The following is an 11,679-nucleotide window of genomic DNA, read 5'->3' on the forward strand; positions in this document are numbered from 1 at the left end:
GCCCCCTTGCAGGGATGAAGGAGACACAGAATCATTAGGAAAACCCAGAGAAGCAGTTCGCCTACAACAGGGATGGGAGGGGGACTTCTCACTGCATGTACTTTGCACCTCTTGGATAAGCATGCCTACCTTCCTAACTACTTAGGTGCTGAGCCAAGATGGAAAATAGGCCTTCGATCCCCTTGCCCACAACAGTGCAGATTAAACCCTAATGACAATCTGATCTCATTATCTCAGGAGGAGGCTGGAGGGTGAAGTGAAGGGCCCCCCCAGGGGATGGTGAGCCATAGAGGTTTTGCCTCTGTCATGTGGAAAGGTAGCCCTAAACTAAAACATAATTTGGCCCCACCTATCAATGCTTAAAAGCAAGACCCATACTCGTATATGATCTAGATCAGTGGTTCCCAATCCTAGCAAATGGTCAGAATCACCTGAAGACGGCCAGCGAGACCCACCCTCAGAGAGGAGGGCTGAACAGTCTGGGCAACCGACCTGGGCTCCCCAGGTGACTCTCATGACCAGCCCAAACTGAGGACCATCCATTGATTCCAAACATGTATAAGGCTTCTAATCCAGTTTTTAGAGTTCTCTTTAGTATTCCCCACTACCAGTGCCATCTTTTACACTCTTGTGCACATTGTGAGGGCAAGCACTTTTTGTAACTTCAAGACGTCAAGCTATATCAAGCACAATCTAATAGCAGGAGACTCACATTGTCTCATTTAATCCTTAGAGAATCCCGGAGACATTCAGTTCCCTGCCCAAGATCCCACAATTAGCCACAGCCCAGAACAGACCCTACGGCCCGCCCTTCTTTCTGATGCCTCTCCAAAGTCCCCAAGCCCAACAGTTCCCCAGATGTCCTGGGAAGCAACTGGAAGGAGCATGTCAGATTCCGTGAGATACAAGAAAGGAGTCAGTCATAGAACTTTAAGGAAAGCCCAGAGTTTCTCCCTGGGACTACCTGCCTTTGTGGAGCTTCACCCAGGATTGGTCTTTAAAGGCAACTGGCCTTGGGGCACCTGGATGGCTCAGTCGGTTACGGTTAAGTGTCGCACTCTAGATTTCAGCTCAGGCCATGATCTCATGGTTCCTGAGTTCGAGCCTGCCTCAGGCTCTGCATTGACAGTGTGGAGCCTGCTTGGGATTCTCTCTCTCTCTCTCTCTCTCTCTCTCTCTCTCTCTCTCTCTCTCTTTCCCTCTCTCTGCCCTTCCTGCGTGCTCGCTCGCTCTCTCAAAATTAAAAAAACAAAAACAACTTTTAAAGGCAACTGGCCAGCACAAGTGCGCAAAGTGATTTCCTTTCCTTATTCTTGTTCAAATCTGCACCAGGGGGAAACAGGTGTTGCAAATACCTACCACTTCTCTGATGAAATAGCAACAACATCTCACTTGGAGGAACTCTGACACAGTAAAGGACTCCTCTTCCCCAACCTAGCCCCCTCCAAAAGTCCAACAAAAGCAGCAAGATTCATTCCAACCTGGAGAGGGGCTTTCCATCTTTGACACTTTCTAGGCTGCAGGGAAGGGAGCACACACGGGGGGGGGGGGGGGGGGGTTCGGGGTTTCAACCTCTGTGCAGCTCTGGGTGAAGGAACACATTTAACGGCCCCAGGACAGCCACGTTCGCCCAGACTGAGTCAACGCGGCCGCCCTGAATGCTAGTGGACAAAACTGCAGCCTAAAAAATGGTGACAAGCGGACAACTCCGCCGTGGTGCCGCTTCACCACTCGGCACAGGCTTACTCGCAGCCTAGCTCGCAGAGTCTGAAAATCCCGCTCCTGGATCCTTGGCCAGGGCGCGGCCCCCTTACCCGCAGGTGCACAGGTCGCAGAGGCACTTCCTCTTCACCGGGGCCATCCCGACACCTGGATGTCCGCTCAGAGCATCCCCTGCCGCCGCCGCCTCGTGGGCCCCAACCTCCTCTCTGGGGACGCGCCCAGTCTCGAATAAGTTGGCAAAAGTTCTGAATATTTACTCCAAAGCAAACTTAAGTGGCCTTTTGCAAAGTCAGGCCGTCTGTTCCCTTCCCGGAGCTGGCCTCACACAAGAGCAGAAGTGAGCGTGCCCTGCGCACCAGCCCAGGTGACCTCCCCCTGCGCGCGCAGCCCGGGCCTCTGCAGGCCCGACCCATGCACCTGGAGCAGCTGCCCGCGCCCAGGAAGCTGAGCCGCCCAGGGACCCGCGGGGCCTCTGTGACGTCCCCAGGGACAGGAGCTGAACCACAGGGTGGCAGTGATGTCACAAGGGCCGGTTGTGAGGTCAGGACGCTCCCAGAACCTCACCCGGCGGCCGAGGACAAATGTTCCCTATTGAACCGTAAAGAAACCGAAAGGCGAAGGTTGTGACGGCTTTGGAAAACTTGCAGGTGCGCAAGTCAGCAAATGCCATGAGCACGTGTGCAAAAGGGCCGAAAACGCCAGTCATCACATGCGGTGGCATTTTCTATCTCTAGGATCTGTGATGCCCCTTTAAAAAGGCATCCTTCTGTTTCCGATTCTGTGTCTCCCTCTCTCTCTGCCCCTCCCCCGTTCATGCTCTGTCTCTCTCTGTCCCAAAAATAAATAAACGTTGAAAAAAAAAATTTTTTTTAAATAAAAAATAAATAAATAAATAAAAAGGCATCCTTTGACCTCCCTTCGGCTGGCCTTAAATACCATTTCCGGGTCTTCTCATAGAAATCCATACCTTTGGCTCCACCCTCCCATCCACCTTGAACTCTTGAGAACAAAGCAGTTTCAGGGTGCCTAGGCCTTTCTTGCTCAGGTGGGTGCTTACTCGCTTTTCCAGGTGCTAGTAATGATGCCTGGGCAGTGGTCCTCGTTTTAGAGCCCAGGTTTAGCCATCGGAAACACACGGCTTGATAAAAGCCAGATTGCCAGCCCCCACCCCACCCTGGGAGTTTGATTCAGTAGGTCTGGGGTGAGTGGAGAATGTGTATGTCTGACATGTTCCCGAGTGTTGCTGATGCTGCTGCACCAGGGACCACACTTTAAGAAGCACAGCTGTGGAGGTTCTTTTGGCCTCTGTCATCCTTCCCTGATCCTGAGAACCACCACAGATCCTGCCCAGAAGCCACCTCCAGTCTGGGACTCTAGTTCCCTCGGGAAGCCAGGTGATTCTGATCATGAGGCAAGCTGAGTTGTTTGGAATCAGACATCATGGCTTCCTGGTTGTGGGAAATAGGAGTTTCAGGTATGGACAGTCCTATGTTGTTTTTTTTCCACGCTCGCTAACCCTCCCCATTCATTTCAGTGAATGAGTCAGAGCACCTTCAACTGCAGGCCACTTAATATTCCAAGTTTTGGGGGTTTACTTTCTTCCACGTTAGGCTCCAGAACGGAGGGCAGCAAACTATTGCCTGCAAGCCAAATTCAGCTGGCCATCTGTTTTTACATGGCTAGTCTACTAAGAATAGTTTTTACTTTTTTTTAAATGTTTTATTTATTTTTGACAGAGAGCATGCATAAGCGGGGGAGGGGCAGAGAGAAAGGGGACAGAGGGTCTGAAGCGGGCTCCATGCTGACAGGGCGAGCCTGATGCGGGGCCCAAACTCACGGACGGTAAGATCATGACCTGAGCCAGTCAGATGCTCAATCGACTGAGCCATCCAGGCACCCTAGGTTTTACATTTTTAAATGGTTGAAAAAAGTAAGACTATTACATGACTCACCAAACATAAAATCCAAATTTTAGTGTCTCTAAATAAAGTTTTGAATTTTGTCAAAAAATTGGTAGAAATATTCCTGGTTTTGCTTGTAGGGCCACAAAAGAACTAAATATTTACCATCTGGCTTTTTAGAGAGAAAGTTTACCAATCCCGGATCTAGAAAGTCAAAAAGGTAGATCCAGAGGAGAGCAAAGCTTACTGATCTTTCTTAAGAACAGAAGAGTATGGGGGCGCCTGGGTGGCTCAGTCGGTTAAGCGTCCGACTTCGGCTCAGGGCATGATCTCACAGTCGTGAGTTCGAGCCACACGTCGGGCTCTGTGCTGACAGCTCAGAGCTTGGAGCCTGCTTCACATTCTGTGTCTCCCTCTCTCTCTGCCCCTTCCCTGCTCATGCTCTGTCTCTCTCTGTCTCAAAAATAAAAAATAAAAACAGAAGAGTATGAAGCTGCTCCTTGCCTTCCTGTAGGAAAGATGGAAACCTTGGGGGTTCGGGAGACAAGACGGAGAGATGGGAGCTATTGAAAGCCAAGGCAAAGCCTGCCTGCCATCCCTTGCCATTGACAGGGAACATCACATAATTTTTCCAGAAGAACTAAAGTCCTGGACACCAGCCATGTCTTGACAGCTTAAACATGATCCATGAGTCTTCCAGAAGAAGGATGCCCTATTCATGCCCACAGACTTTAATAAGAACCACCTCCCATTCAAACTGCCTTTGTGGATAGATCTTGTCAACAACCTGTATGTAGTACTCCCAACCTCCCCCATCCCTGCCTTCAACAGAGTGGAGATCTTGAAAGATGAATGAGGTGTGGAGAAAATAACCTCAACACTGGTACTTCTGCAGAGCCCATGCTGGACAGGACAACCTGCCCCCACTTTCTACATGCACTGCCCACATTTTGTTAGTTCCAGCCAACTCTACCCTGCCCCATCTAAACACCTCCCTAACCCTGTACCAAAATGTCCTTGCCTGCAAAGAATTTACTGTCACTTGCTATATGCTAAACACCTGTGCATGCTTTCCCACAGGTTCTCTCATCTATCTCTGAAAACTGACAAAATCTGGGGCACCGGGGTGGTTCAACTGGTTGAGTGTCCAACTCTTGATGTCAGCTCAGGTCACAATCCCAGGGTCATGGCATCAAGCCCCGAGTCAAGCTCTGTGCTGAGCATGCAGCCTTCTTGAGATTCTCTCTCCCTCTCCCTCTACCCTCCCCCACTCATGCACGTGTGCTCTCTCAAAAAATTGTTTAACTTAAAAAATCTATCATATTACAAATCAAAACACTGAAGCAAGATTACACAGCTGATAAGTCCTGAAATTGGGATTCAGGCTCACGTGGGTCTTTCTTTTTAAGCTTTTCCACTTAAGAAAAGGACATAGTAAAAGAATGAATGGGGGAATTTGGAGAACATAAAGATCACTGCAAACAGTATTTTCTCTTAATATTTTCCATTTGCTTCTTAATAGGACTATCTTTATTTAATATTTCCCCACAATCTTTTTGTAAAATTGACACTACTCTGTGAGGCTACACAATTTTTATTCCTTAGCCTTGTAACTAACTCACCCAACCCCCAGCTTCTTGCTGTACATTATCTGAAAATCTCTTTGTAGAACATTGTTTAAAAAATCTATAGTTATTGCTTTGAGTGCAAAGCACTTTAGGAAAACATTGTCTTCTCAGCACCCTAAATAATTAGGATTGCTAAACTTCACTGGCACCAACAGAAGACATAAATAAGACCATCATAAGACACAAATTAAGCACCTAACATTAACCATTCAGTCATTCCACATTGCCATTGACAGGAAACATCACAAACACTTAGTGGTCCCCTAGCTCTTCAAACCAGGCATTGTGCTGAATAATGGAGACACAGACAGTGTCCTCATGGCCCTTAATCTAGACAGAGAAATGGGCAACCAAAATATTGCCCAAGTATATCACTATAAACTATTAAAGGGTGAAGAAGCAAAAATAGAAGGGTCTGGTGATTTCTGTCAGATATTTGAGGAAGAAATAATATCAATTCTATACCTACTCTTAAAAAATAGAGAAAGTGGGGTGCCTGGGTGGCTCAGTCAGTTAAGTGTCTCACTCTTGGTTTCAGCTCAGGTCATGATCTCCCAGTTCACGGATTCAAGCCTCGCGTCAGGCTCTGCGCTGACAGTGCAGAGCCTGCTTGGAATTCGTACTCTCCTCTCTCTGCCCCTCCCCACTTGCATCTCTCTCTCACTCTCAAAATAAATAAAAATAAATGTTTTTAAAACATAGAGAAAAGAGCGCTTCCAGAGGCCAGTATGACTCTGATTCTAGAGTCAAAAATGACAGGCCAATATCTCTCATTAATATGAATGTAAAAATCCTTTTAAAACGTTAGCAACCAGAAACCAGCAAGGTATAAAAAGGATGATATAATATGACCAAGAGGAATTTAGCCCAGGAATACAAGGCTGTTTTAATAGGGGAAAATCAATGTCATCACCACTTCAGTTGAATAAAGGAGAAAAACTACAAGATCTCAATAAACTCAGAAAAGTCATTTTGTAAAATCAACACTCAGTTGTGACAAAAAATCCTCAACAATTTAGGAAAAGAAGCGAATTTCCTTGACCTAATAAAGGGTATTTACAAAAAAGCTACAACTACCATCATACATAGTTGTAAGACTGAATTCTTCCCCTATGATGTGGGGAACAAGACAAGATGTCTGTTTTTACTGCTTCTATTCAACATCCTACTGGAAGTTCCCTTCAGTGGAATAAAAAGAAACTAAATGCATCAAAATTAAAAAGGAAAAAATAAAACTGTCTTTAGTTCAGATGCCATGATCCAATATGTAGAAAGTTTTAAAAATCCTATAAAAAAAAATTGCTAGAAATAAGAAGCAAAGCTTCAGGAGACAAGATCAATTACAAAAAAAAATGACTTTCTAGATCTTCACTATTCAGTTAAATTAACGATCTGATCCACAATAGCACCAAAATCAATAAAACAGCTAGGAATAAATATAACCCTAAAAGTGCAAAACTCTTACAGTAAAAACTACAAAACACTGCTGAAAGAAATTAAAGATCTAAATGGTGAGATTTATGATGTGAATGGATTAGAACATTCATTATTAAGAAGGCAATCATCTCCAAGTTGAGTTACAAATTCAATGCAATCTCTGTCAAAACTCCAGCAAGATTTAAAAAAAAATTTTTTTTAATGTTTATTTATTTTTGAGACAGAGAGAGACAGAGCATGAACAGGGGAGGGCCAGAAAGAGAGGGAGACACAGAATCCAAAGCAGGCTCCAGGCTTCAAGCTGTCAGCACAGAGCCCAACGTGGGGCTCGAACTCACAGACCGTGAGATCATGACCTGAGCCGAAGTCAGACGCCCAACCGACTGAACCACCCAGGTGCCCCCAGAAAACTTTTTTCATAGAAATTGGCATGCTGATCCTAAAACTTTGTATAGAGGGCAAAGGACTGAGAATAGCCAGACAATTCTTCAAAAGAACAACAAAGAGGACTTAAACTACCCAATTTCAAAACTTATCAAAACTATAGCTAAAGTAATCAAGACAGTGTGATATTGGCTAAACATGGACGTACAGATCAAGGAACAGAACGGAGAGTCCATAACTAAACTTTTGTATTGATGACCAATTGATTTCCAAAAAAAAGTGGCCAGGCACTTCAATGCAGAAAGGATGGTCTTTTCAACAAATGATGCTGGGACGATTGGACACCCATATTCGGAGTGGGGTGTAACTTACACCGTGACATAGTTCATACAAAAATTAACTCAAAGTGCATCAAAGACTTAAATGTAAAGCCTAAAACTATAAAGCTTCTAAAAGAAAGCATGTAAGCCAATCTTTGTGACCTTCAGTTAGACAAAAATATCTTAGATATACACCAAAATCATGATCCATAAAATAATCCATAAAAAATGAGCAGACTTCATCAAAATCATTTACGCTTCAAAAGACACTGTTAAGAAAACAAAAAAGACAAATACAGATTGGGAGAACTACTTGCATATCATTTATCTGATAAAGGACTTGTATCCAGAATATACAAAGAACTCTTACAACTCATAATAACACACCCCAATTTTTAAATAAAAACAAATGATTGCAAGAGATAGATCACCAAAGAAAATATACAAATGCCTAATAAGTGTATGATGAAAAGATGCTCGTGCAGAAAGGAGTTAACACAGCAAACCTAGAACTGTTATCCTTGGAAAGTCCTGGTTGTGACGATTACCACTGGCTAAGAACCTGGAATTCAGGAACGTTCTGAACATTCCCTGATAACAATGGCTCGCTGTGCTGAAACAATGTGGTTCATGCTGAGCACCTGCTTTTTCTTCTGGGAACGTGGAATTTTGGTACATGTGAAGTAGACGGTACCCGTAGCGTAGGGTAAGCCCCCTTAAGCCCTAGGCCCTGAGTCCCTAATGAGATTTCCTGGCAGACAGCATTTCAGTCTGTTGTCACAGCTCATGGGGGAATGAAGTATGTCCTGGGTGACTTCACTGACAGGGGACTTTTGGAAACCTGTACCCGGCTTCCTCCAGATTGCACCCCTTGCTCCTTTGACATTTGATGACTTTGCTATGCATCCTTTCACTGTGATAAATCATAGCCATGAGTGTCACTTCAAGCTCAGTTCTATGAGTGCTCCTAACAAATTACGGAACCTGGAAGCAGCCGTCAAGACCCCGAACACAAGCCACATCATCAATAATCACTAGGGATATGCAAATTATAACCGGAAGGAGATTCCACTTCCCAGCCATTACAATGGCTAGAATTCAACATTGTTGCTGAGGATATGGAAAAAGTGGAGTCGTCATATATTGCTGGTAGGAGTGTAAAACAGTACAGCTGCTTGAGATGAGAACATTTTGGCAGTTTCTTAAAAAGTTAAACAGGCACTTATCACAGGATCGGCAGTTTCACTCTTAAAGTACCGTTTGAAAAAGAAAACCGCAGGCCCAACATGGTGTCACTTAAACCAAGTCCCCAAACTGGGGCTTAATACCCAATTTAATTGCAGGTTCCACCTCCCCCAGAAATGTGGCCTTAACTGGTCAGTGAGGGAAACTTTTCTTTCCATCAGCGCCAATAAGTCTATCACCTTGGTCCTCTCCATCCCTCAAAGAAAGATGAGGTGATCTACATGATAAGACGCCTTGCTTCCTGCTCCACGCCCCCCAAACAGCCTCAGCCGAGGCAATTCTTTTCTTTCACTAAACACCATTTTTGCCCCTACCCTGCATCTGTAAGAACCTTCCAACTCCCAGAGCGCCTCTCCGCTTGCTAGATGGGGTGCTGCTCAATTCATGAATTGTTTAATAAAGCCAATTAGATCTTTACATGTGCTCGGTTACGTTTTGCTGTTTGACAGATGTGGTGGCAGCAGGCGGGTCTGAAGCGAAGTTCCCGAAGCATTCAGGGACAACGAGAAACACAGGCGTGATACCTGCAACCCTTTACGTTCACTTTCTCAGGTTTCTAAGGGCCGTGGGTGAGCTGCTTGAGATCTGAGCTCTGCTGTTTTGGAGTCTAATCGGCCTTCGGGTCAGCTTGAGCCCACAGACAGTTGACAGGCGGTTCTGCCCAGAGCCACCTAAGCTGATCCCTTTGTCTGGAGCCCAGTTGTGCTGGCAGTTGTGCCTGGAACCCCAGGGAGGTGGCGGAGAGGTCCCCCCTGAGCCAGCCCCTGGCCCTCAGGCCACAATTCCCCAGGTTGAGAGCCTCAGCAAGGTTCTATGGGACTTGGTGATGGTGCGCACAAGGCCTTCTTATGACCAGGACATATTACTGCTAATATATTAAGGCATATGTTTGTCCTGTCTTGTGTAAATAAAGGCTACCGCTAGCAGGATCATGAAGGCCCCAAAGCTGCAAAGCCGATGGGTACCAGTCAAGCATTTAGAGGTTGTTAGAGAGCTCCCAACCTCAAGAAGACTCCTGTGATAGGCTAAGTTGGTCATGGGACGGGTTAAAGTGACACTAAGTCACCCACCAAGCTTAAGAAAACTTCCGTGCAACAAGGTACACTGTTACAAAACATGCAAAATCCCCAACCCTGCAGCACATACCCTTTTAGGTATTAGTTTGGCTCCGAGGAACCCAAAGCCTCAGCTGATGGGATCTTTAAGTCCTAAAAGGTCAAGTGTGCTACTTTCCAGCACACCTGCTTGTTTTATGTCTAGGAACAACAGCCCAAGTTGCTGCAGACATCTAGCAAGATAAGAATTTTTTTTCACTAAAAATAACCTAGAAGTATAGTGGCCATCCATTATGGGGGAAGTTCCAATTAGACAAGATTCTTCATTTAAGAAGTGCACTTGAAGGTTCCCAAATTAAATAATAGAATGGGATGCCTGGTTTAACTGGTAACAGACGCTTCCAAAAGGCTTTAAGATTCCAAAATCATCTCATTGAAAGAGTCATTACAAAAGGCTAATAAAAAAATTAAATTAAAACCACAAGACTGCCTAAGACAACAGATAATAAGATTGGCTTAACTCCCACCAGCTCGCCTCTGTCTGAGGCTGGCCTCCAGGCATTCTTCTTGTCAATTCAGAACTTTAGAGGTCACCCCCCGCCCGCGGAGGGGGGGCCCCGCCTGTCTGGACCAACAAAGGAACACACAGGCCTAGACTCAAGGAGTAGGAGTGCTTGCTTATCATTCAAAGGAAAGGAACCTGTAAGATGAGTAACCAGCACTGGCCTAGAGACATAATCACCAAATGTACCTAATGAAATCTCTAACATAAAAAATAAAGATTTTTTTTTTTTAGATTCCAGGCCTCTTAAGTTGGAAAAGACCTCTGGGGGACTGAGCACCTGCTCACAGGACTTCACGGGCTTCCAATCAACAGTCTCCACCTTCACAGGAGACCCCAATTTTGCCTTTAAAAATACTCACTTTGCAAACCATCAGAGAGTTCCAGACTTTAGGGCATTAGCTCCTTGTCCTCCTGGGTGGTGCCACAGCAGTAAATAGCCTGTCTTTTTCCACTGCAAAAGCTGGGTGGCTCTTTATTGGCTTGCTGCACAGCCAGTGAACCAACTCATTTGGCTCAGTTACACACTCTTCTTTACCTGAGTACTCAGTCTCCCAATATTCTGTCTGAGCAGCCTTTCCACTCTGAAAAGATAAACCTTTCAAATAAAACTGCCTGAGGTTGCAGGTGATCTTCCTCAGGTATCTTTCATTCCTTGGTCAAAGACTAAGTAAACAGTTTCTTTTTTTTTTTTAAGTTTAGTTTTGAGAGAGAGAGAGAGAGGGAAAGAGTGTGTGTGTGTGTGAGTGGGGGGGGGGGAGGGACAGAGAGAGAGAGGGAGACAGAGAATCTGAAGCAGGCTCCAGGCTCCGTGCTATCAGCACGGAGCCTGATGCAGGGCTCGAACTCATGAAACGTGAGATCACGACCTGAGCCAAGTCGGATTCTTAACTGACTGAGCCACCCAGGCGCCCCTAAGTAAACCATTTCTTAAACCTAGTGAGAATCCTCAAAAGATTTTTTTTTTAAATGATTACCTCCTGAGCCCAGTTGAGTTGAGTTGGGTTGTACTCGTATGACCACTCCCATAAATATCCACGTTTTATGCTCAAACCTATCATCAACAGCTTAAAGAAGGCTTCATAGATCCTAATTCACAGGAACCTGCTGATCACAGTCTAAAGCCTTGTGACTTTGTATTTAAAATGTCATCAGAGGGGCACCTGGGTGGCTCAGTCGGTTAAGCATCCGACTTCGGCTCGCAGTCTGTAAGTTCCAGCCCCGCGTGGGCTCTGTGCTGACAGCTCAGAGACTGAAGTCTGCTTTGGATTCTATGTCTCCCTCTCTCTCTCAGCCTCTCCCCTGCTCACTCTCTCTCTCAAATAAATTAAAAATCAAGTAAAATAAAACAATAAAATAAAACAAAACAAAACAAAACAAAATAAAATAAAATAAAATAAAATAAAATAAAATAAAATAAAATAA

General features: G+C 45.1%; 1 protein-coding gene and 1 long non-coding RNA gene across 2 annotated transcripts in view; one reads left to right on the plus strand and one right to left on the minus strand.

Annotated features, from left to right (window-relative positions):
* The window catches only part of SAXO1 (stabilizer of axonemal microtubules 1), a 97,981-nt gene extending 95,810 nt beyond the window's left edge, over positions 1-2,171 (minus strand). Inside the window, exon 1 of the mRNA XM_040481345.1 lies at positions 1,815-2,171. Coding sequence (XP_040337279.1) covers positions 1,815-1,861 — 47 coding nt within the window. The 5' untranslated portion in view covers positions 1,862-2,171. The remainder of the gene's footprint in view (positions 1-1,814) is intronic.
* A 109-nt stretch (positions 2,172-2,280) lies between these two features.
* On the plus strand, positions 2,281-4,697 carry LOC121034391 (uncharacterized). The gene is made up of 2 exons (XR_005792407.1): positions 2,281-2,369; positions 4,138-4,697. It is a non-coding gene; the product is annotated as an uncharacterized LOC121034391 (long non-coding RNA).
* The last annotated feature ends 6,982 nt before the right edge of the window (positions 4,698-11,679 follow it).

The sequence above is a fragment of the Herpailurus yagouaroundi genome, unplaced genomic scaffold (assembly GCF_014898765.1).
Source record: "Herpailurus yagouaroundi ecotype Mexico unplaced genomic scaffold, PumYag 160, whole genome shotgun sequence".
NCBI lineage: Eukaryota > Metazoa > Chordata > Mammalia > Carnivora > Felidae > Herpailurus > Herpailurus yagouaroundi.